Raw genomic sequence first — 26,270 nt, forward strand, 5'->3', positions numbered from 1 at the left:
ACTCCAGTATTCTTGCCTTGAGAATGCCACGGACAGAGGAGCCGGGTGGGCTACAGTCCATGGGGTTGCAAAGAGTCGGACACACACATAGTGACATTACTTATAAACGCTCATACCGTGTTTACTATGAGCCCAGCACTGTTACACACACACTATATCTACTAACTCATCTTCGTTACAATCTGGAGAAGTAGGTACCATTGTTATTCTCATTTTATAGAAGGGGAAACTGTTGTTGTTTGTTGTTTAGTTGCTGAGTCGTATCCAACTCTTTGCAGCCCCATGGACTATAGCCCCCCCAGGCTCCCCTGTCCATGAAATTTTCCAGGCAAGAATGCTGAAGTGGATTGCCATTTCCTTCTCCAAGGGGAAACTGGGGCATAGAGAAAAACTATCTGACCCAAGTTAACACAGCAAGTAATAGCGGGGAGTGCTATCTCAACTCTGGGTATCAGTGTCTTCTCTTTGAAAAAAATCTCTCCTGGACTTGCTGAAGGCTGGTCTGGTTGCTCTCTCGCCTTCACACACAGCTATGACTTTGGTGTCTTCTGTCCACCATCTATCAGGAAATCCTTTTTACTTCTGTCTTATATCAGATTCCCTTCCCTGAGAATCCTGTTTTTTTTCCTTCCTGTCTCCTAGATCCTGTGTCTTCCTCTTTCTTGGTTTACCCCCTAATTTGGAGGGCGGGGTACTTCCTTCAGTATATCCTTGAAAATGGATGCATGACAGGAGAACTTTATGAAGCTTTGCATATCTGAAAATGTCATGTAAAATGTATTTATGTAATCTATATAATTGTATAAATACATTTACAGAAATAAAAAAGTAATACATACCATGGAAGTATGTTTATTTGACCCTGATAATAAATTTATCTTTTTGGCTGAGTGTAGAATTCTAGGTTGGAAATCATTTTTGTGTAGAATTTTACAAACCTGTTTCCAGTCTAGTCCTTTTCCCACTCATACACACATTTTTTTCTGCTTTTCAAAAAATCTCTTATTTCAGTTGTTGATCCTCCGTATTTTAAATTCTTTGCTCTACCGATTTCCATTTCTTTCACTTTCGTTCTCCTTCCTAGAAGTTTTTTTTAAAAGACTTTATCTCCCAAATCATCTTCTGTGTCTCTCATTAATGCTGTTCTATATTTTTGGAAGATGGAGGGATACTCAAGATACTGGAATGGTATCTTGAGACTGAAAAATGAGGCAGGCAACTCCATATAATCAATGGATCAGTTGATTGTTATAGGTAACTGACTCACAGGGTGAGATCAGGGGGCCGATGAACCAGAAGCATTCACAGCTGCCTCCTACACAGCTGAGGGACGATTGGGACAATTTCACAGTTAACCTAGGGTCTGGGGGGTGGGTACGTGCTTGGAAACAGCAAGTTCATTCCTAAGTCAAGATTTATGAATGGGCAATTCGTCCTATGGGCACTGGGAATACCTCAGTGAAGGTCTTCGTTATTATTTAAAGACTAATAGAGCCTCGAGGCCACAAGATCTAATAATCATTAAGAAATATCTATTAAAAAAAAGAAATATCTATTAACTATTAATACAAAGCCCTTGGTGACAGAGAAGAGACTTACTACATGGTACAGCCCTAGGCAGGGTCAGTGAGGAGGCCCAGGATGGCATCTGTTAGGATAACAACTGTACATACGTTTTTTATATATAATTTTATTTATTTATTTGTTTAGGCTGTGTTGGGTCTTCGTTGCTCCATGAGGGCTTTCTCTAGTTCTAGTGAGTAGGGGCTACTCTCTACTTGCAGTGCTCGGCCTTGTCATTGCAGGGGCTTCTCTTGCTCTGGAGGAGGGGCTCTAGGGCACATGGGCTTCAGTAGCCGCGGTTCCTGGGCTCTAGAGCACAGGCTCAATAGTTGTGGCGTATGGGCTTGGTTGCTTTGTGGCATGTGGAATCTTCCTGGACCAGGGTTTGAACCCATGTCTCCTGCAATGGCAGGCGAATTGACCACTGAGCCACCAGGGAAGCCCATGATTTTGTTTTAAATAACTCTTTTTCTTTTCAGAATTTTTGTTTAGTATCTTATCACTCTTATATTAGTAATAGTTTTTAAATTTAATTTTTAAATGATAATACAGTCAGATGGCTCAAAAATAAAAATTTTAAATATATATAAAATTTTAAAATATGAAAAGCTATATATGGTCTAAATTCTCTTATCTTTTTCCTGTCTATTCACTTCTCCTTATTTTTAATTTTTATTTAGTTTTTGGCTGCACCATGGTGGGGCATGTGGGATCTTAGTCCCCTGACCAGGGACTGAACCCACACCCCTGCAGTGAGTGGAATCATAGAGTCTTAACCACTGGACCACCAGGGAACTCGCTGTTCACCCCTCTTTAATACGTATAACCAAGTTAGTTTTCTCTGTATGAATTTCTTTATGTAAGTAAAAGCAGTTGAGAGCACCCTGTTATTTTTTATTTTTTTAGTTCAGGAAACGTAGCCCACAAGACAAATTCTTACCAGTTTTTGGTAATTTTAAATCTTTTGGTAAAATAGAAAATGAGTTATAAACCATGCTGCCATGAACATTTTTGTTCATGTCATGTATGTGTGTCCACCCTCTCTTGACCGTATACATAGGGGTGGAGTTAGTGGGTCCTAGATTCAGCCTATCTTTTAAAAAAATATTTTTGTTGTGAAATATAACATATGTCCAGAAAAGCGTGCAAAACAGACATGTACAGCTCAGTAATTTTTCACTATGTAGGTCTAGAAAATGTCCATAGTTAGCATTCCAGAATTCCCCTACTTCCAAAGTCAGGTACTCTCCTGACTTTTATGATAACTTATTTCCATGGAAAAGAAAATCACAAGCCGCAGAGTGGAAGAAGAGACAGACAACAGAGGACTTGTACCCAGGATGTATAAAGAACAGCAGAACAATAAGAAAAAGCAGATGACCCTGTAGTCAGAGAGGTTATTTGAATAGGTGTGTAACGAAGGAGGAAATCCAAATGGCTAGTAACACCTGAGATGGTACTCAGGGAAATCAGGGAAATGCAAAAGTGAAACCACAGTGTAATCCTGCCATACCTCCACCAGAATGGCTAAACTTAAGAAGGCTGACAGTGACAACTGTTAGCAAGGATAAGGGTCTGTATCAGTAGCTCATATACTCATCTCAGTGCATATAGTTGCTGATGTATTAGCTCATATCAGGAGTCCATAAACTGCTGGTGGGAGTGTAAACTGGTACAATCTCTTTGGAAACATTTTAGGTTTCTTCATCAAAGCATATGTAGACCATATGAGGAAACTCTTCTAGAAAATACCCAAGAGAAATCCTTGGCTAATGTACCAGGTTGTTGTTGTTGTATGTGTGTACATACTTCTGTGTCACTTAGAACAGTGCCTGGCATGTCCTAAAAGCTATTTAAGTACATAGCGTGTAGTAAGAACCTTATGAGTGTTTTCTGTCATTGTCATCGTCGTCATCATCATCTGGTTTGCCTGTGTCCAACCTGGATCAGTTGCATGTAACTCCTCTATATTTGGCTGCTGCTTCTGCTGCTGCTAAGTCGCTTCAGTCATGTCCGATGCTTAGCGACCCCATGGACTGCAGCCTACCAGGCTCCTCCACCCATGGATTGTCCAGGCAAGAGTACTGGAGTGGGTTGCCATTGCCTTCTCCAGCATGGTACACTATGCTTTTTTGTAGAAATTGACTAAGATGATTCTAAAATTTGTATGGAATTTCAAAGTTTTTTTAAAAAAGCCTTTTTATTTTGTATTGAGGTATAGCTGATTAGCCATCTTGTGATAGTTTCAAGTGAAAGGCGGAGGGACTCAGCCATACATATACATGTATCCATTCTCCCCCAAACTCCCCTCCCATCCAAGCTGCCACATAATGAGCAGAGTTCCATGCGCTCTACAGTAGGCCCTTACCGATTATTGATTTTAAATCGAACCGTGTGTACATGTCCATACCAAACTCCCTAAATATCCCTTCCCTCTGGCAAAGCCTAGTACATGTTTTGCCATCCTTCTACTTTTAACCTAATCTTGTCTTTTATATTTAAAGTGGATTTCTTGCTTTTTTTTACCCTCTTTAAAATCTGTTTTCCACTTACATATAATAAGATTATAGATGCGGTTGTGTTTAAATCTACCATATGGCTATTTGTTTTCTATTTGTTCTATCAATTCCTTGGTCCTTTCCCCCTTTATTTCTGTCTTATTTTAAATTAATTATTTTTTATGATTCCATTTTGTATTCTTTGTTATGTTTAAGAGCTTTAATACTTCCTTGTTTTATTTTAGTGGTTGCTTTAGGGTTTATAGTGTTGATATCGTTAGCTTATTACAATTTAACGTCTTGACATCATGCCATTTTATGTATAATTCAAGAACCTTACAACAACATACTTCCATGTCCTTTCCCATGTTTTGTGCTATGGTTGTCATATATTTAAATTTGAGTATGTTATAAATGGCATGATTCATTGATATTCTAATTTTAAACAGTTGATGATCTTTTAAAGAGATCCAAACAATGAGAACAATATTTATATTTACCCATGTAGTTACCATTTTTGATGCTCTTCATTCCTTTGTGTAGATGTAGATTTCCATCTGGCATCATTTGCCTTCTGTCTTAAGGAACTCTTTTGGTAGTGCAGGTCAGCACAGAAAACAGCAAAATTCTGTAAAGCAATTATCCTTCAATACAAAAATAAATTTTACAAAAGAGTATCAGATGCTGCAGAGAAGTCATTCGTGAAAAGAAGAGTCAGTGAGGCAAACTTCATTTCTGTCTTATTTTAAGAAATTGCCACAGCCACCTCAACCTTCAGCAAAAACCATCCTGATCAACCAGTAGCCATCATCATCAAGGCAAGACCTTCCTTCAGCAAAATGATTATGACTCACCTAAGACTCAGATGATGGTTAGCCTCATTTAGGCATAAGTGCTCTGCTGCGCTCAGTCGTGTTTGACTCTTTGCAACACTATGAACTGTAACCTGCCAGGCTCCTCTGTACATGCGATGTTCCAGGCAAGAATACTGGAGAGGGTTACCATTTCCTTCTCCAAAGGATCTTCCTGACCCAGGGGTCGACACACCGTCTCTTGCGTCTCCTCTGCTGGCAGGTGGATTCTTTATCATTCAGCCACCTGTGAAGCCCTTAAAGAATAAAGTTTTTAAATAATTAATTTACATTGTTTTTAAGATACAATGCTGTTGAACACTTAGTAGACTACAATACCATATAAAGGTTACTTTTACATGCATTGGGAAACCAAAAATTTGTGTCTCGCTTTATTGCAATATTCACTTTATTGCGGTGGTCTGGAATACCCACAATATCCCTGAGGTATGCCTGTACTAGTTGTTGCAATAAGAGGCTTGAGAGTGTGTACAATAAGTTACACTTGAGACTGACCACAGTTTGGTGAGGAAGCCCCCTACCTGGAAGAGTTAAGACTAACTGTAACACTGTTGAGGCTGCTGCTGCTCCTGCTAAGTCGCTTCAGTCGTGTCTGACTCTGTGCGACCCAATAGATGGCAGGCCACCAGGCTTCCCCGTCCCTGGGATTCTCCAGGCAAGAACACTGGAGTGGGTTGCCATTTCCTTCTCCAATGCATGAAAGTGAAAAGTGAAAGTGAAGTCCTCAGTCCTGTCTGACTCTTACGACCCCAGGGACTGCAGCCTATCAGGCTCCTCCATCCATGGGATTTTCCAGGCAAGAGTACTGGACTGGGGTGCCATTGCCTGTCTTTAAACCTACTTCAGGGTACTTCGTATGCAATAACTTCTTCAGTTCCTCCTCACTGAGTGGCAGTAAAGTGGACGACCGTTTATTGACCGTACAATTTGATCAACATTTCCACTACTGATTCCAGAGACTTCTCTCAAATCTCCTAAATTTGCCTCTGTCCGTTTTCTATCATTCCCGTAACAAACTGCCATAAACTCGTTGGCTTAAAACAACAGAAAATGTTAGTCTTGTGGTTCTGAAGTCCTAAATGGCTGCCCTTGGGCTAAAGTCAAGATGTTGGCAGGTATGGGTTCGTTTATTTATTTATTTTTTATTTTATTAATTTTGTCTGTGCTGGGTGTTCGTTGGCGTGTAGGCTTTGCTCCAGTTCTAGCGAGCAGGGGCATCTCTTCGTTGTTGCGTGCGGACTTACTGTGGAGGCTACTTTTGTTGCCAAAACAGGCTCTAGGTGTGCGGGCTTCCGTAGTTGAGGCATAGTGTCTACTATTTTATCCTCCGTGAAAGCTAACAAGTTAGCTAGCTGGCCATGGTGTTATGCCTGCTGGTAGAAAACATGAGCCTCCTGGGTCAGAGACAGAGGACTTGAATACTCACAGCGTTAGTGGCAGCCAGAGTATCAACATTTCCACGAGTTCCCTAAGCCTCAGTCCCCACAGGGTGTTGCAGAAGGCCAGATAAATCCTGCGTGTGCAGTAGGTTCCATTATAGGAGAAGCACCCCTAGCTTATGGGCGTCGACTCTTTCATAAAGGCTAGTAAGCCTGCCTGATCCTTGCCTTGAGGAAGAAGTGTCTTGAGCATAATTTCCAGTGTAACTTGCCCTTTGCTCTGGAGAGGGAGACTCTATCTTTTGAGGCTGTTCACTATATAAATATTCAAAAAGATAGTTTGGAAAAAAGGCAATCTTTGGTCTGCTTGAAAGATATACAGAAATACGGGATTTGTGGAGAATGCTGTGCTATGCTATGCTATGCTAAGTCGCTTCAGTCGTGTCCGACTCTGTGCGAACCCATAGACGGCAGCCCACCAGGCTCCGCCGTCCCTGGGAGTCTCCAGGCAAGAATACTGGAGTGGATTGCCATTTCCTTCTCCAATGCATGAAAGAGAAAAGTGAAAGAGAAGTTGCTCAGTCATGTCCGACTCTTAGCGACCCCATGGACTGCAGCCTACCAGGCTCCTCCGTCCATGGGATTTTCCAGGCAAGAGTACTGGAGTGGGGTGCCATTGCCTTCTCCATTTGTGGAGAACAGTCTCCCAATAATCTCTCAAGTCCCTTTTAATCCGGAACTGATATAATGGGCTCTACCCCTGGCTACGGTTTTGTTGAAGCAGCTGGGCCATTTGCCCGGAACTATGCTCCACCTTTTGGAATTTCCTAATTGTATTCTTGTGGTGTTATTTCATAGTTCCCATGTCCCTACGTTAATATGAACTGATCATTTTAGAGGCTTGATCAAAACAGATTCGAATTTTAGGCAAACGTACTTCAGAAGTGGTATTCAATGCTTGTTAATTCGTCCCTCCTGATGGCACAGAATGCCTGGTTATCTCTCTTGGTGTGTTGAAGTGTTGTCAACCCAAGGCACAGATTTTAAATCTATGGATTTGAATTCTATTTCCTTAAATCCATTTCCTTCTCCAGGGGATCTTCCCGACCCAGGGATGTAAGCAGGGTGTCCTGCACTGCGGGCAGATTCTTTATCATCTGAACCATCAGGGAAGCCCCACATATTTTGGATTTTAACCACATATCAGACATACAATTTGCAAATATTTTTCCCATTCAGTAAGCTGCCTTCTCATTTTGTGGAAGGTCTCAATTGCTGTGCATAAACTTTTTAGTTTGGTATATTCCCACTCGTTTATTTTTGCTTTTGTTGCCTTTGATATTGGCGTCAAATCCAATAATTTATCTCCACCAGGTACGTCTAGGAGCTTACCACGTTTGATTTCATCAGAAGTTGTATGGTTTGGGGTCTTATGGTCAAGTCTTTAATCCATTTTCAGTTAAGTTTGATGTGTGGTGTAAGAGAGCGCTCCAGTTTCATTCTATTGCATGTGGCTGTCCAGTTTTGCCAAACCATTAACTGAAGAGACTGTCCTTTCCCTTTTCATATTCTTGGCTCCTTTGGTAAAAATCAATTGACCATCAATGTGTGGGTTTAGTTCTGGATTTTCTCATCTGTCCCATTGATCTGTATGTCTGTTTTCATACCACAGTCAAGTTCGTCAGCACATTCTTCACCTCACAGAGTTACTTTGTGTGTGCGTGTGTGTGTTTGTGTGTGCGGTGAGAACACTTAAGTTAATTTTTGTATATGGTGTGTGGTGTGGATCACGGTTTGCTTTCTCCTCCAAAATGTTTATCTATTTGTTCCAGCACAGTTTTTAAAACAGGCTTTCCTTTTCCCCATTCAAGTACTTTGTCACTTTTTTCATAAAACAGTTGTCCATATGTGTGCAAATCCATTTTTTAGACCCTCTATTCTGTTTCATTAATATGTATCTGTACTTACATCCATACCACACTGTCTGAATTATTGTAGCGGTACAGTAAGTCTTAACATTACATAATAGAAATCCTCCATGCTAATCCCTGCTTTGTGTATTCCAGTTCCTTTGCATAGCAATACAAATTTCTAACATCTCTGTTTCCATTTTCACCAAAAAGTCGACGAAGAACTGGTTGAACAAGTAGAGGACAAAGGAGTAAAGTGATATAAAGCTTCAACAACACTCAATCAAGTTGACTTACATATTAGAGAACACTGCACCACCCATCCTTGGCTGAACATACATTCTTTTCTGGGGACACATGAAACATTCTTCTAGACAGACCATATGTTGAAATCAGACCGAGTACGTTTTCCGACAAGTATGGAATCAAGTTAAAATTGACCCAGAAGGAAGGCGTCAAGAGAAAATGCCGGTACTTTTGAAGACTAAATGAAAGCAGCAGTAGAGGGAGCTATGTAAATTGAGAAAAAAAAGTGTAGATGCTGAGTTTTCTTGCTGATCCGATGGTTAAGAGCCCGCTCGTCAAGGCAGGGGCCGCTCGTTCAAGTGACCCTGTGCGATAAAACTACTGAGGCTGCGCTCTAGAGCCCGGGAGCCAAACTGCTGAGCCTGTGCACCCCAACCACTGAAGCCTGTGTGCTCCAGAGCCTGTGTTCTGCAATGAGAGAAGCCACTGCAATGAGACGCCCTCGCACCACACCTAGATGGTAGCCCCCGCTTGCCACAACTAGAGAAAGCCCATGCACGGGAACAAAGACCCAGCGCAGCCAAAGATATATAAATAAGTAAATTTTAATAAAGTATACATGCCTCCTTCAAAAGCGAATAAAACACAAATTTCCCATGAACATGAGCAACAAAGTAGAACAAACTTCAAATCCTGGACAAAATTATAATTTTCCCCCCTTGCAATCACACCGTTTATTTATTTATTATTGGAGTATAGTTGGTTTGCACTGCTGTGTTCGTTTCTGCTCTACAGCAAACTGAGTCAGGTATACACACTACTATGTATAAAATAGATAGCAAATAAAAAGTATTATTTTTAAAAATGAAAGACTGTTCTGTACAATGGATGGCAGAAATTTATGACTAGATATTTTCATTCTATCCATTACGTGTAAGCAGGCCTCTAAAAGGCATAGCCTATGGGTATTGTGGTAAAAGTCACTAAAAACAATTTCCTATCCTTCCCTCATCCCCCTGTGCTGCCCTGGTCACCCCAAATGGGGCTGTGTTTACAGGTGTCAGTGTCCTTGGTGTTTGTTACAGGTGTCAGTGTCCTTTGAGGGCATGACCGTGGACTTCAGAAGAGGGGAGTGGCAGCACCTGGACTCTGCTCAGAGGTTCCTGTACCGGGACGTGATGCTGAAAACGACAGCCACCCCCTCTCACTGGGTATGCACAGCTACCCTGTGACTCTATGAGTGTTGTAGCCACGCGTTCTGGGAAACAAACTCACTCAGAAGGACAATGCAGATAGTGGAGTGCAGTTTATTACACGGGCAGGCCCAAGGCAGAGTCTCCTCTTAGCCAAGGACCCTGACCAGTTTTTCTGAAAACCTTATATACCCTAAGTGTACGTGCCCAAACCCACCTCCCCAGATTCCCTGAAACTAGTCTGAACAAAGGAAAGGAAAGATACACTCTAAGTTAACCCATGATTCATATGCCTTAAGCCTTGGTAGTTAACAGTGGACAATTATCAATAGGCCTGTGGTCATACCCCAATAAGCATAATAGAATTTATGATTCTATTCGGTTACACAGATAATTAGGGTATTCTTTCAGGCAACAGAGAGTCTAGGTACGAGCCCTGGGGCTCTTCCATCCGGGGGGCCTGGTTTTCCAGTTGGTACGTTGTTTCCATAGATACTGGGCATATAGCTCCAAGTCCACAGTCCGGCCCAAGATGGAGTCCTGCTTTCAAGATGGAGCCTGTTCTCTGTTTCCTCCTTCCTGAGGACTCTGTTATGAGTAAAATTGTGTCCATCCAAGAAAAGATGTTGACGTCCTAACCCCCACTATTTCTGAATGTGACCTTAATTAAAAATAGGGCCTGAGACGGTAACAGGGAGGAAGGCCAGAAGTCCCAGAGCGGCAGGAGAAAATAAGCTGTAAATGGCAGACTTGTTTTGTTTTTTTTTCCTTCTCTATATGTGTTGACGACACCTAGTTCTGCCTTGAGCTAACCAATATGTTTTTCTTACGGAAAAGTTTTTCTTAAGCTATGTTAATGAAGCCATGTATTTGCTTTGGAACCTGCCTTTCTTCAAAATGGTTCTGCCTAAGACTAACTACTTTTTTTTTTCTTTTCTCAACCCTTGGGCTGATAATGGCTCAAGAAACCAGTATTCATGTCAATTGTTTTATGGCCGGGGGATGACACACCTTGGTCCATCCTATCTCAAAAATGCATATTGTGGGAGAGGGGCCTGGTGAAACTCCCTCAGCCTTGAGGTGTCTCTCTTATCTGATTAATAAGCTTGCTAACAGACATAAAACACCTTGCCAGAAACTAGCAAGGGGGCGTTCTTTCTGCCCCTTTCTGATGTCCGTGTCAGCAGCTTTCTCTCTCTCTCTCTCTTATACTTTAATAAAATTCTGTTACCCAAAAGGTTCCAGTGGGGAAGCCTCGTCTCTTGCCCTGGATCGAATTCCTCTCCTCCAGAGACCACGAATCCCGGCATAGCACACAGCTCACAGCAGGAACCTGTCAGGTCTTTCCAGAAGTAATCAATCTAGAACAAGGTTGTTAGGTGGGCCCTAATCCAATATGCCTGGCATTCTTACCAAAAAGGGAAGTGCAGACACAGAGACACACAAATACACAAGAGAGACTGCGTGGAGGCACACAAGGAGTAGATGACTGTGTGATCAGAGTGATGCATCTATAGGACAAGAGGCGCCTGAGGCCACCAGAAACCAGGAGAGGGGCATGGAACACATCCCTCCCTAGCACCTTCAACAAGAGCATGACCTGGTTGACACCTTGGTTTTAGACTTCTGGCCCTCAGAACTGCAAGGCAAGAAATTCTTATTGTTCCGAGCCACACGGTTTGTGATACTTTGTTACAACAGTCCTAGGAAACAGGCTTTCTGTACTTGGGAGTGGAGTGCTATTATAAGAAACAGCTAAAAAGACATGAAGTGACTTTGGAATTGGGCAGCGGGTGGAGGCTGGAGAAATTTGTAGGTGCTTGATAGAAAAAGTCTAGCTTGCCTCAAAGAAACAGGTGGGAGAAATAGGAATAACTGTTTTTGCTGAGGTCTCAGCTACCCTTCCCAGGTGACGCTAGTGGTAAAGATTCCTCCGGCCGACGCTGGAGACTCGAGTTCCATCCCCGGGTCAAGAAGGTCCCCCAGAGAAGGAAAGGGCAACCCACTCCAGTTTTCTTGCCTGGAGAATCTCACGGACAGAGGAGCCTGGCGGGCTCCAGTTCATGGGGTTACAAAGAGTCGGACAGGACTGAAGCGAATTAGCACACAGCCCTGGCCAAAGAAAGAAATGAATTCTAGGTATTTCCTAAAAGAACTAGAAGATTTAGAAAAGCTAATTTAATCTTAATTTCTGAATAATGATTTACTGATTGAATTTAACACATGATGAATAGGAGAAATTAACAGCTTTAGATATTTTTACCCTGCACAATGTTAGGTATAACTAGGTATTTAATAAGCATAGCATATCATGACGAAAATCATTAAAGACAACTAACTTCCTAGTTCTCTTCCATCCAACCCCCGGTGCTGACCACGTCACCTTGAATGGGACTGTATTGTAACAGGGGTCGTTCGAGGACGTCCCTGTGGACTTGAGCAGGGAGGAGTGGCCACACGTGGACCCTGTACAGAGGTGCCTGTACCAGGATGTGACACTGGAGACCTACAGCCAACTGTGCGCAGTGGGTGAGTAAGCACAGCTGCCCTGTGGCCCTGCCAGGGGCCTCAGAGACGCTGCTTCCATTCTCAGCTGCTGAATGCTCTGGGGCGTCTGAAGTGTGTAATGGTGTCATCTTTGATTTGCCCGAGATACTTCAGTCCTTTTACACTTCTGTGATTATTACTCTATTCCCAGGGAAATGGGATTACTTTCCTGAAGAGCAAATAGAAGCGTGGTTGAAAGGCCCTGAAACCCAATTAACTGGACCCAATCCTGTATCATGTCCTGTTCACAGGGAACCAAGTTCCCAAACCAGAGGTCGTCATCGAGCTGGAGCAAGGAGAGGGCCCATGGACATTGGAGGAGGAAACCCCACATCACAGCTGCTCAGATGTGTGACCTGAGTAGATGGGGGACGTGGAGTAGATCTGTTTTTCTAGGACAGGCTGATGCCTTTGAAAGGCTCTGCAGATAATCTGTCTTGAACGTTCTAAGAGCGCCCGTGATTCCTTTCCCAGAGTTCTCTGCGTCACGAAGCGCCTTCCTGGAACTCCGGGCATTTTGTGTTGGCTGCAGCCGTTGTAACAAGATGGCAGCGTCCGCGGAGTGACCAGGGGTCCTTCCTGGCAGGAGCCGGCGGCAGTGGTGGTAGCGGTATCGCCGCCGTAACTTCACGGCTCTCCTGTACCAGCCCCCGAAGTCGCCGCGAAGGCAAGGCCGCTAACGGTAAGCCAGAAGCCAGAGGCTCAGCCTGCGAACGGTAAGAACCCCCTCAACGGTCTGTGGGCTGGTGAAAAGAAACCTGACAGTAGCGGTGGTCAGGTTCCCCTTGGCCGATTCTGGGCCCTGTAACGCTGAGAAACAGCCAGCGTTTTCTGTTTCCTACCTGCCTTCACAACCTTGCTCCGTGGACGAGCCCTAGGGCCGTCCATCGTCCCCTTAGAGGTGTCAGAGCTTAACCCCAACCCCATCTTTGTCTTTCAGGATGGCGAGCAGCAGTGGACCCAAGGCCGAGTTCCTTGTCGGAGGGAGATACAAACTGGTACGGGAGATCGGTTCTGGCTCCTTTGGGAACGTTTATTTGGCGATAGACCTCACCAACCACGAGCAGGTGGCAGTAAAGTTAGAATCGCAGAATGCCAGGCAGCCCAGGTTGTTACATGAGAAGGAACTCTATAATATCCTTCAAGGTGGGGTTGGCATCCCCCAGATACGGTGGTATGGTCAGGAAACAGACTATAATGTCCTAGTCATGGATCTTCTGGGACCCAGCCTTGAAGATCTCTTCAATTTCTGTTCGAGAAGGTTCACAATGAAAACTGTACTTATGTTAGCTGATCAGATGATAAGTAGAATCGAATATGTGCATACCCAGAATCTTATACACAGAGACATTAAACCAGAAAACTTCCTAATGGGTACTGGGCAGCAGTGGAAGGAGTTATTCCTTATTGATTTTGGTTTGGCCAAGAAGTACAGAGACAACAGTACAGGGGAACACATAACCCACAGATCCGGTAAAAGTTTCATTGGCACTCCTTTTTGTGCTAGCATCAGTGCCCATCTTGGTATGGAACAGGGTCGCCGAGATGACATGGAATCATTAGGATATGTTTTGATGTATTTTAATAGAGCCAGCCTGCCATGGCAAGGCCTAAAGGCTGAAACAATGAAGCAAAAATATGAAAAGATTAGTGAAATGAAGATGACCACACCTGTTGATGTTTTATGTAAGGGATTTCCTGTAGAATTTGCCTTGTACTTAAATCATTGTCTCGGGCTGTCCTTTGAGGAAGCCCCGGATTACGAGTACCTGAGGCAGCTATTCCGCAGGCTTTTCAGGAGCCTGAATTACCAATATGACTATGCATTTGATTGGATAGTGTTAAAGCAGAAAGCAGAACAGCAGGCTGCCTCTTCAAGTGGGGAGGGTCAGCAGGCCCAAACCCCCACAGGCAAAAGTGACAAAACCAAAAGTGAAATGAAACATTCTTAAACTGCAATCAAGGAATAGAAGACAGCAGAAGATGAGCAGCAAATTCATTTCCCTGTCAACTGGCTGTGGTCAGCAGAGATATTGTCTGCTGAGTTGAAGGCTCTGTAATTAATGAAACATGGCATGTGGTTTTCTGTATTACTTTTTCAAGTTGATATGGTCACTAAATGCTTGACATACACAAATTGGTGGGAAAATTGTGCCTGTGCCAATTTTAATTAAAATCTTTTATTTTGAACTATGCTGCTTTGAGAGATCTCATTTCAGAAGAATAGCCTGTGCAGTTGCTATGGTTGTTAATGCATTCTGAGGGTTTATCCATCCCTAGGGTTTGCACGTTGTTCACTTAAAACATTCTTAAAATGGTTGGCTACTTGTTTGCAAGCCAGCTGTTATGGTAGCTATCAAAGATTCCAGTGTTTGATCGTATGAAAGACTGTGCCTGCTTACCTGTGCTAGAAATAACAGCATCTTAAGTGAAGAATTGAGAAAAACTTAGTGACTACTAGATTATCCTTAGGACTCTGCATTAATTCTCTAATGTTCTTGGTATTTAAGAAAATGCATATTTGTCACAGAATTTTAGTTAACATCTTACAACTGAACCTGTATATATTTTTAGATAAACTATTCCTATAAACATCTACATGATCTGGAATTTGATTTTATTTGGGAATGAGAGCTTTTTGATTTACAGATTCATTAAAAACTATAAACTGTTTCTGTAAAAAAAAAAAGTCTCTAAACTTATAGAGTTGCTTAGGCAGAGTTGACAGAAGCCCCTTTAATACTTAAATGCCATCTCCTAGTATGACCTTTGCCAGTATCCATTGTCTTCTTTGCTTGGCTTTTTGGCAGGAGAGCTATCTGCCCTTCTCCCCCTGTCCCTGTACTCTAGATCATATGCTACACTACCATCTCAGGCAGCTTGCTTTCTTAGTTATTTTTTTCCTTCCCTACTATTTTGTGCTTCTTTTGTCCTGCCCCTCCCCCCACCATAGTTTTTGTCCTTATGTATTCGGATTTCATGGATCTGCTTCCTTTCAAAAGTACCAGTTCTGCCCTTGCTCCTTCCAGTCTCTTTCCATTTCCCCTCCAGCTTCTCAATGTCATCTAAAACCAATCTCATTTTGTTTTACATATGTCAACTCTGACATCAGATCGTATACTCTTGCTCATCACCCTATATACCTCATCCTCAGCTGCTAACTTTGTGGTGTTTCAATTTCTCATATAGTCAGCTACTTTGAATGTTAATTGTATTATCATGTGGGATTCCATTCTGTGAGGTGCTTGTTCTTACTGTTCCATCCATTTGTAAGTGTAGCTATTTTGTGTTTTCCTTGTTGAGGAGTACTTTGTTTTCTTTTTACAGACTTTTTTCCTTCCATTCCCTCTAACTGAAGGGCCCTGTCTACTGTCCTCTGCTTTTCCTTCCTTAAGGGAATCTTCCATCCACTCTGAACACGTTTTATTTTCCTATTCTACTGACTCATATAGTGATACCTTCAGTCCTTGCATTATGACTGTACCTTAGTACCAGAATTTACCTATGTATAGTGACATTTCTCACAGCTGTGCAGTTCCTTCATTCCAAATATATTATTACCTGGAATCATCATTGCCCAAATCAGATATTGTTCTCCAATATTCTTCACTCTGCAATTCTTCTTTTTTTTCTTTTTTTGAAAGTGTTATTTAATTCCCCCCCCCCTTTTTTAAGTCCCATCTATCTCACCACAAAACAAGTCCATATTGTATCCTGGTTGGATTTTTCTGTTCTTAATGGGATAACTAATTCCATTTTTTGACAAGTTCATTTTAGGTGCTACTGACAGATTTCATTACCTAAACCATGACATTTATCCTGTACTAGCCTTATGAAATAAAATTGCAGTTACTCCCTATTATGTAACACATGATAATTATACTTTCCTCTTAATGACAGCAGGCCCCTTATTTCCAACTCAAACTTATATCTGTATATCTTCCACAACTCATGTTTAACTCCAGTTTTCTTAAAGCTTCCTATATAGGAAGTTTCTCTCTGTGTTTATGCTATTGATTATTTAGGGCTCTATTTAGATACAGGCTTCACCTGTTCCATAAAATTGGGCCCTTAATCACTCCAGTATCTAATATTTTCCTTTTCTCACCCCCACCATTCCATAGAACTCAGAGCAAATAAAAATTTCCCCCATTTATTTTAATTTTTAATTTAAAATTTTTGGAGCGATGATACATTCACAAACTTTGAAATTCAGATGTGTGAAAGAGTAGACACTAAAACATCTCACTCTCACCTCTACTTCCCAGTTCTCTTCCCCGGGGACTACCAATGTTAATCATTTTTTACTTTGTTTCCAAAAACATATCTTTAAAAATAATGTTTTTAAATTGTGTGGTACATGATTATATTCCATCCTATACGTATGAGAAAACTTTAAGAATAAAAAATTAATAATATTTTATCCTTAAATTTTCTAGTGGAAAAATGGAGAAACCAGTTCAAGTACTGACATTAATAGTTTTTTGGAGATGTTTCAGTGGGTTTTTTTAAAAAGTCTGTCAAAAAAAGTTCGAAGAAACAGATTGTTAGTAGGAAGGGGGGAAATGGCTTAAAAACAAAGAATTAAGCCTTGTTCATTAATCACTGTAGTGAAAGACAACTCTCACTCAAAAAGCATCAAGGTGGGCAGCATAGATAATGTCTGCTTTTAAAATTCAGAGAAAATTATGTCTCCCTAAAGTTGTGGTGAGACTGTGGACTGATTTTCAGAGCATAGTGCTTTTAACTGATCTATGAATCACATATATATATTTTGAACTGGCACAAAGAGCAGAGAGAGCCAAATTAATGGAAGAAGTGTATGTGAGTAATTATTGGATTGGGGAATAAGCTGGATATTTTGAGGACACGTTCATGACTAGCAGCTTCCCTCATAGCTCGGTTGTTAAAGAATCCGACTGCAATGCAGGGGACACTGCTTGATTCCTGGGTCAGGAAGATCCTCTGAAGAACAGATAGGCTACCCACTCCAGTATTCTTGGGCTTCCCTTGTGGCTCAGCTGGTAAAGAATCCGCCTGCAATGCAGGAGACCTGGGTTCGATCCCTTGGTTTGGAAGATCCCCTGGAGAAGGGAAAGACAACCCACTCCAGTATTCAGGCCTGGAAAATTCCATGGACTCTTCAGTCCATGGAGTTGCAAAGAGTTGGACACGACTGAGCGACTTTCACTTTCACGACTGGCAGAATACAAACTCACATTCATAGCTATGTTTCCAGACTGATGACTCTATTTATGTGCTAATAAGGAAGTCTATGGGCTCAGGCTGTTAAAGATAATTATTTTCAGCACAGGCATTAACTGTTTACATTGAATAGTGTTGGCTGTAACTAAATATTATTGGCTCTAGTGAATTTTGTACATATATACTAAAAGAAGTAGAAAGTTAGGAAAAGTCTCAAGCCATTCCTATGAATTGGATTGCTTAAGATCTATAGAATAAATGAAATGAGGCTTGTGGCTATAAAGAGTACAGCATAGGCGTGAAAGAATAATGAAGTTTGGCAGGGATAAGACAAAGTTCTAGATTTCACTATTTTAGCCTAACTAAAAAAGGAAAGCAAACTGGATTTCATGATCCAATCAGGCTCAGTATTTTAAAATTTGGTATAATGGGATAATAGCATAACTTATTCATTCTATTTAATATTAAAACCTATTGTATTTCATCTTCTGTACAAAGCATCAGTGATTTTCCCTTCCAGGTGAGTTGGTACGTTGCTTAGGGTAAAGCTGAGCTGCTGGAAGAACTAAATGGGTACTATGTAGGTGCATGTTTAGTCACTCAGTCGTGTCTGACTCTTTGTGACCCCGTGGACTGTATGTAGCCTACCTGGCTGCTCTGTCCATGGGGTTTCCCAGGCAACAATACTGGAGTGGGTTGCCGTTCCCTTCTCCAGGGGATCTTCCCGACCCAGGGAGTGTACCCATGTCTCTTGTGTCTCCTGCATTAGCAGGTGGATTCTTTATCGTCTGAGCCACCAGGAAAGCCCCCACATGGGTACCGGAGAGTCTATGTAAGTGGAGATATGCTGCCTTGTTTTAATCTGTCCTGCATATGACCCATGTCATCTTGATAAAATTATTTACTTGTTCTGGGCTTTAGTTTTCTCTTTTAAATAATGTATAATAGTATCTAGCTCATATGGTTTCTGAGAGAATTAAATGAGTTTATATGTATGTACATACTTTGGGGTCACATAGAACAGTGCCTGGCATGTCCTAAAAACTATAAGTACATAGCATAAATAAAGAACCATAGGAGTGTTTTCTATCATCATCATCATCTGCTTTCCCTGTGTCCAACCTGGATCAGTTGCATGTAGCTCCTCTATAGTTGGCTAACTGTTCTAAGTTTGAATTTTGCCTTCTTTTTCTCCTTTTAAGAGAGAAACCTGAGACTGAAATCATACAGTAGATTACTGTAAAAGTTTCATTTCACAATGAGAAACTGGATGAATTCAAGAGGAATTATTCATTGTTTCTTTTTAATTAAAATGATTATTCATTTTAAATAAAAACTGTGACAATATGATGACCAGATAAATATCAGGAAAACCAAAACAGACCTTTGTGTCATGTTGCTTTCATCAATAAGAACACATTGAATAAGTATAGAGATTGTAAATGTAAGTACACTGGAAAAATAACTTACATGAGCCCATAGTTAGTTCATAAGAACAACCCCTTAAATGTGATTAATTTGGAAATGGCTTGAAGTATAGGTTAAACATACAAGTCCTAATAGAAGTAACATAAGAAAAACCTTGAGAAGATTAATGGTTGTAGTCAAATTTTACTTATTCCTTTTTCTATACTAACTACATTAATTCTCATCTAAATGAGAAATTCTGTGAACCTAATCAGTGTGGGAAAGCCCTCAGCCAGAAACAAGAACACATTCCTCATTGACAATTTCTTACTGCGAAGATAGCCTAGGTATGCAGTGAATGTGGAAAGGTCTTCACTCAGAAGCCACACCTCTTTGTCCAGCCGATTCTGTGAGAAAACCCTATGAATGCAATGAATGTGATGAGACTTTCACCCATCAGTCAATAGAGAGGTTGCATCAGAGAATTCATTCAGGAGAGAAACCCTGCATATGCACTGATGTAGGCAGGCTTTTATCCAGAAGACCCACTTGGTTGCACATCAAAAAATTCATAGTGGAGAGGAACCATATGAATACAGTGACTATGGGACATCTTTCCCTTCCAAATCAAATGCATGAGCATAGCAAAACTCACACAGGGAAAAAACCCATACCTGCACAAGATGTGGGAAGGTCTTCACCAAAAGATCGAACCTCCTTATATACCAGAAGACTCAGACTGAACAAAGAACTTATGTTTATACTGAATGTGGAGAGGCCTTCACTTAAAAGTCAGTCTTGATTACATATCAGAGAATTCATACTGGTGAAAAACCTTATGAATGCAGTGACTGTGGGAAAATCTTTACCCAGAAGTCGCACCTCATTGTACACCTTAATGTTCATACTGGAAAGAAACTGTATGTACTGAATGTGAAATACCCAGAACTCCCTCATGACCACTCTGACACCTCCCCTTTCTTCTCTAATGCTATCTTATCACTGGTAGCCTCCCTGTGAACCTCCCTGACTTCCCCATTCCTCAAATCATCCAGTGGTAAATCTCAGAAGGGGACTGTTCCATCCTATATTTCCACCCTCTCCCATAGTTATATGTCTTCGAAGATAATTTCTCTGTCTTGCTCCCATGCAATGAACTGAGGGTACCACTGTGGCACTATAAAATATCACAGAGCTCTATACTCAGATCCAGACACCCCCCCTACTCCTACTCCAGGAATCTTTCTGGACCAGGAATCAAACCTATGTCCCCTGTGTTGGCAAGTGGATTCTTATCCACTGTGCCACCTGGGAAGTCCTTAATGAGTTTTAATCCTAGTATAAAACACAGTATGCCTGTTACTAAATACCTAATATAAAATAACATTTTGTAGGAGAAAATATAATTGAAATTTCTGAAATTCAGTGTTCATGCAGTAATAGTTGTTCTTTACTAAAAATGAGGACACATAGATAAATGAATGGATAGAGAATATGTGAGATACATATATATGTGAGAACCATTTTCTAGAAGACGGCTGAGGCAGGTCTTACTATAATACACTTAGGACAAGATTACTATCGATAACACTCTGTCTTTTTCATTAGGGCGACCCCTTGTCCAGTTTACACCTGTTGTTTGGTATAACCATTATTACTATTATTAATGGCTGCATTGCACAGCTTGTGAGGTCTTAGTTCCCTGACCAGAGATTGAACCCCGATCCTCAGCAGTGAGACCACAGAGTCCTAACTACTGGACCGCCAGGAAGGAAGTCCCCCACCAGAATTATTAATGATGTCCCTTTCCCATTCTAAAGTGTCCTGATTTAGATAATAAAGTATAAGGTTAACTCAGCTACACTCCATAAGGAGATCAAACATGTTTTTGAAATTCAGTTATCGGGAAACATTTACCCTGGAAGAATTGGCATATTTTCTACCTGTGACCAATGTAAATCTTGCAAATGACTGTATTTCTTTTCCAGCTGCATCTAATAGGAAGGTAAGAAAGAAACTTATAGCTCAATTTTATTTACTCTGCAGGACTATCAGGCACAAATGTCTACAGTCAAAATAGATCCTGGTGCTGACTTTGTTCATTCTCTCTATATTTGCTCTGACCTAAATTTATAGTCATACCTGGACATTTTGCTTCAGGGATTCTTAAAGGCCCCCTAAAGACACTGGGAAAGCAATGGGTGCAAAAAAACAAATACATGAATTAATGATAATTCATTAAAAACTTGGTTATTTCCTGCTTTTATTGGGAAGGAGCTTGGTCTCTGAAGTCAGAAGCATTGTAGAGATCAGATTCACCAGCCTGAAAACACACACTTCAGCTGGGGGGCGCACCCTGTGGGAGACCCAAGGAGCACCACCTTTCTATGGCCACAAGCTGTGTATCTGTAACTGATATGATTGTGTGACACTTAGAAAAAGCAGGTTTCTCACTGGGACCAAGTGTACCAACTATCCCCTCCTAAGTCATTAAATATCTTTCCTTACACCCTGACCCAAGACTTCAGTTTCTAGAAATCAGTCATGTATATGCACAAAGATTTAAATGCAGAAATGTAACTACAGTGTTATTAATTGTCAAAACCAAGACTATCCTTCATACATGTTTACTAACAGTATCAGTACAGTTCATTTGCTAGTCATGTCCGACTTTTGTGAGCCCATGGACTGCAGCACACCAGGCTTCCCTGTCCATCACCCACTCCTGGGGCTTGCTCCAACTCATGTCCATCGAGTTGGTGATGCCATCCAACCATCTCATCCTCTGTTGTCCCCTTCTCCTATAGACTTCAATCTTTCCCAGCAACAGGGTCTTTTCTAATGAGTCAGTTATTCACATCCAGTGGTCAAAGTATTGGAGTTTCAGCTGCAGCATCAGTCCTTCTAATGAATATTCAGGACTCATTTCCTTTAGGATTGACTGGTTGGATCTCCTGGCAGTCCAAGGGACTCTCAAGAGTCTTCTCCAACACCACACAGTTCAAAAGCATCAATTCTCTGCCCCTCAGCTCTCTTTATGGTCCAACTCTCACATCCATACATGACTGACTACTGGAAAAACCATAGCTTCGACTAGACAGACCTTTGTAGGCAAAGTAATGTCTCTGATTTTTAATATGCTCTCTTGGATTGTCATAGCTTTTCTTCCAAGGAGCAAACGTTTTTGAATTTTATGGCTTCAGTCACCATCTGCTGTGATTTTGGAGCCCAAGAAAAGAAAGTCTCTTGCTGTTTCCACTGTTCCCCCATCTATTTGCCATGAAGTGATGGGACAGGATGCCATGAACTTCATTTTTTGGATGTTGAGTTTTAAGCCAGCTTTTTCACTCTCCTTTTCCACTTTCATCAAGAGGCTCTCTACTCTTTGGTTTCTGCCTTAAGGGTGGTGTAATTTGCGCATCTGAAGTTATTGATATTTCTCCTGGCAATCTTGATTCTAGTTTGTGCTTCATCCAGCCAGGCATTTCCCATGATGTACTCTGCATAGAAGTTAAATAAGCAGTGTGACAATATACAGCCTTGACGTACTCCTTTTCCTATTTGGAACCAGTCTGTTGTTCCATGTCCAGTTCTAACTGTTGCTTCTCGACCTGCGTACAGATTTCTCAGAAAGCAGGTCAGGTGGTCTGCTATTCCCATCTCTTGAGGAATTTTCCAGTTAGCTGTGATCCGCACAGTCAAAGGCTTTATAGCATAGTCAATAAAGCAGAAGTAGATGTTTTTCTGGAACTCTTGCCTTTTCTATGATCCGACGGATGTTGCAATTTGATCTCTGGTTCGTCTGCCTTTTCTAAATCCAGCTGGAACATCTGGAAGTTCACAGTTCATGTACAGTTGAAGCCTGGCTTGGAGAATTTTCGAGTGTAACTTTGCTAGCCTGGGAGATGAGTGCAATTGTGCAGTGGTTTGAACATTCTTTGGCATTGCTTTTCTTTGGGATTCGAATGAAAACTGACCTTTTCCAGTCCTGTGGCCACTACTGAGTTTTCCAAATTTGCTGGCATTTGAGTGCAGCACTTTCACAGCATCATCTTTTAGGATTTGAAATAGCTCAACTGGAACTCCATCACCTCCACTAGCTTTGTTCATAGTGATGCTTCCTAAGGTCCACTTGACTTCACACTCCAGGATGTCTGGCTCTAGGTGAGTGATCATTACCACCGTGGTTATCTGGTTCATGAAGATCTTTTTTGTATAGTTCTTCTTTGTATTCTTGCCACCTCTTTTTAATATCTTCTGCTTCTGTTAGGTCCATACCATTTCTGTCCTTTATTGTGCCCATCTTTGCATGAAATGTTCTCTTGGTATCTCTAATTTTCTTGACGAGATCTCAAGTCTTTCCCATTCTATTGTTTTCCTCTATTTCTTTGCATTGATCACTGAGGAAGGCTTTCTTATGTCTCCTTGCTATTCTTTGGAACTCTGCATTCAAGTGGGTATATCTTTCCTTTTCTCCTTTGCCTTTAGCTTCTTTTCTTTTCTCAGCTATTTGTAAGGCTTCCTCAGACTACCATTTTGCCTTTTTGCATTTCTTTTACTTGGGGATGGTCTTGATCAGTGCCTCCTGTACAATGTCACGAACCTCTGTCCATAGTTCTTCAGGCACTCTGTCTATCAGGTCTAATCCCTTGACTCTATATGTCACTTCTACTCTACAATCGTAAGGGATTTGATTTAGGTCATACCTGAATGGTCTAGTGGTTTTCCCTACTTTCTTCCATATAAGTCTGAATTTGGCAATAAGGAGTTCATGATCTGAGCCACAGTCAGCTCCCAGTCTTGTTTTTGCTGACTCTATAGAGCTTCTCCATCTTTGGCTGCAAAGAATATAATCAATCTGATTTCGGTGTTGACCATCTGGTGATGTCCATGTGTAGAGTCTTCTCTTGTGTTGTTGGAAGAGGGTGTTTGCTATGAGCAGTGTGTTTTCTTGGCAAAACTCTGTCAGCCTTTGCCCTGCTTTGTTTTGTCCTTCAAGGCCAAATTAGCCTGTTACTCCAGGTATCTCTTGACTTCCTGCTTTTGCATTCCAGTCCCCTATAATGAAAAGAACATCTTTCTTGGGTGTTAGTTCTAGGAGGTCTTATAGGTCTTCATAGAACTGTTCAACTTCAGCTTCTTCAGCATTGCTGGTTGGGGCATAGACTTGGATTACTGTGATACTGACTGTATGCCTTGAAACAAACAGAGATTATTCTGTCATTTTTGAGATTGCATCCACGTACTGCACATTAGACTATTGACTATGAGGGCTACTCCATTTCTTCTAAGGGATTCTTGCCCACTGTGTTAGATATAATGATCATCTGAGTTAAATTTCACCCATTCCAGTCTATTTTAGTTCACTGATTCCTAAAATGATGCCTATATTAACAGTATATTGGTTATAAAAATGATGATACATGCAAAAACTCAATATTATGCAACTGTTAATATTGTATACAAAAATATTTGCCAACATGGAGAAATGTTTAAGTTAGTCTAAAGAGCAAAAATTGAAGGTAAACAAACAATTCTAGTTTTCATATAAACCAAGTGTGCATATATTAATAATATATTAAATACTCATTAACAGACACACATGCACATACCAGGAAAAAAAGTCTGAAACCATAAACATCAAAATGTTAATAGAATTGATAGTTAGGTGATAATAGACTTAGAGGTCACTTTAATTTTCTTCTTTCTACTTAGAGCGTATGACTTCCTGTTAACAAAAATAAAACTATTTTTATATAACCATATATATAAATATACATTTTATATACATATATGAATTTATATGATAAAATACATGTAACTTTCATATCCATATAATAAACAAAATTAAGTAATGCAGTTTTATAATATATACTATCTCACTGAGCCTCTGTGACAACCAGCCTGTCTCTGGGTTGACAGCAGACTCAGGACTGTCAGAAGAAGGGAGCTGTGGGGCAGGGTCTGACTCCCTCATCCTCCTCTGTTTGCACAATTTCAAGGGGAACTTTTAGTGGGAAAGCTGGTCTTGGCTGGAGTGTGGGGAGGGTGGAGGACACAGTCAGGAGACCTTGCTCCAGTCCATTACTGTCACAACCCCAGGAACGTGGCCAACTCATGTACCTTCTCAGGCCACTTTATTCATTTTTGAGAAGAAGAGGAAGAACTAGAAGGGCCCTAGAGACTGTGCTCACCCTACTACCTAGCCATCCTCTAAGTTCCAAAAAAAGGCGGGGGGATTTTCTGCCCTACATCAGCGTAGAGGGGAAATTAGCAAATCCCCAAGGATCACGAAAATGGAAGATCTGGTGGTGATCAGCTGAGCATTTGCAAAGAGCCAGTGGGGAGTGCTGGACATCAGGGGGCAATGTCTCCCAGGCTGGGGCTGGTGGTCACCCCTACCTGGACATTGCTGCCTGCAGACACCCTGGACCTCCCCCTCTCCCAGGCTATGGGGCTCACCCTTCATCTCACTGTTCCTCCATCAACTACATCACATTTTTCACTGAAATAGGCAGGGCTCTGGATGTGGGACACCAGCCAGGTGGTACTCATGCTCAACAGTGGAATGGTGATTTATCTCAGGGGCAACAAGGCTGGAATCTGCCCCTCCTGTGACACACTTGCCCTGCCCTGAGGCCCTGCTGATCAATATCAGGTACCTCATTTAATTTTCACTGTAACCTTGCCAGCTACGTGACAATGATTATCATTAGCACCATTTGACAGCAGAAGCTGTTGAAGCACAGTGAGGCTAAGTTAGTTATCCTAAGGTCACACTACTAGCAAGTAGAAAGACCAGGAAATACTGAAGCCAAGATCAGCTGACTTCAAAGTCAGTCTGTGATTCTGAACCCCTTACTGGGTCAGCTCCCAATAAACAATATTCCTATTATGCATTGTCGTCAAAATGCTCAGGCTGAAGGAGGACATCTTGTGGGCATAAACTGAGCTTCTGCATATTTCAGTGCACATCCACAGCAATCTGCCTAAATTTCCCTCTTCTGACAGAGGCGAAAACTCAAACTCATCCTCTCTCCTTTCTTAGACACTGGAATCCAGGTGTGCACCAAGTCCCCCAGTGACTGACCAACTCAAAAAAAAATAGGTCTCTGTACACCTCACCTCCCTGGCACTATGCCCCTGATTCCTCTCGCTGCCAATCAATCACTGACCAGCAGAATCCATCCATGGATGGACTACAGGGACTGCCAGAGGACACTTCAAAGTCCCCTAATCACTTGAATGGCCAGGCTCCTCATATTATTAATCCACAGTGATGACTATGACAACATTGAATAATAATAACCAACCAAGTACAGCAGTGCCACATCCCATGCGGGTTTCCAATTGTCCATCTTCCCAGACTGCCAATTAATGACCCACATAGTTTATAAAACTGACTCCTGGATCAGCCAAACACTGAACTTTCCTGATAGATGCTATGGCT

At 41.5% G+C, this 26,270-nt stretch overlaps 1 protein-coding gene across 14 annotated transcripts in view; it reads left to right on the top strand.

Annotated features, from left to right (window-relative positions):
• LOC102391278 (casein kinase I) overlaps positions 1 to 14,398 on the top strand; it is a 55,319-nt gene extending 40,921 nt beyond the window's left edge. For 2 of the 14 annotated variants that reach the window (XM_045164546.1, XM_045164549.1), the window contains exons 3-5: positions 9,554 to 9,679; positions 12,070 to 12,890; positions 13,149 to 14,398. In XM_045164546.1, coding sequence (XP_045020481.1) covers positions 13,150 to 14,160 — 1,011 coding nt within the window. In that variant the 5' untranslated portion in view covers positions 9,554 to 9,679; positions 12,070 to 12,890; position 13,149 and the 3' untranslated portion in view covers positions 14,161 to 14,398. Of the gene's footprint in view, positions 1 to 8,435; positions 9,186 to 9,553; positions 9,680 to 11,313; positions 13,100 to 13,148 lie in introns of those variants that run through there. The other 12 variants (XM_045164545.1, XM_045164547.1, XM_045164550.1 and 9 more) reach the window with 12 other exon arrangements.
• Positions 14,399 to 26,270: the final 11,872 nt, after the last annotated feature.

Source organism: Bubalus bubalis, chromosome X (assembly GCF_019923935.1).
Source record: "Bubalus bubalis isolate 160015118507 breed Murrah chromosome X, NDDB_SH_1, whole genome shotgun sequence".
Lineage (NCBI taxonomy): Eukaryota > Metazoa > Chordata > Mammalia > Artiodactyla > Bovidae > Bubalus > Bubalus bubalis.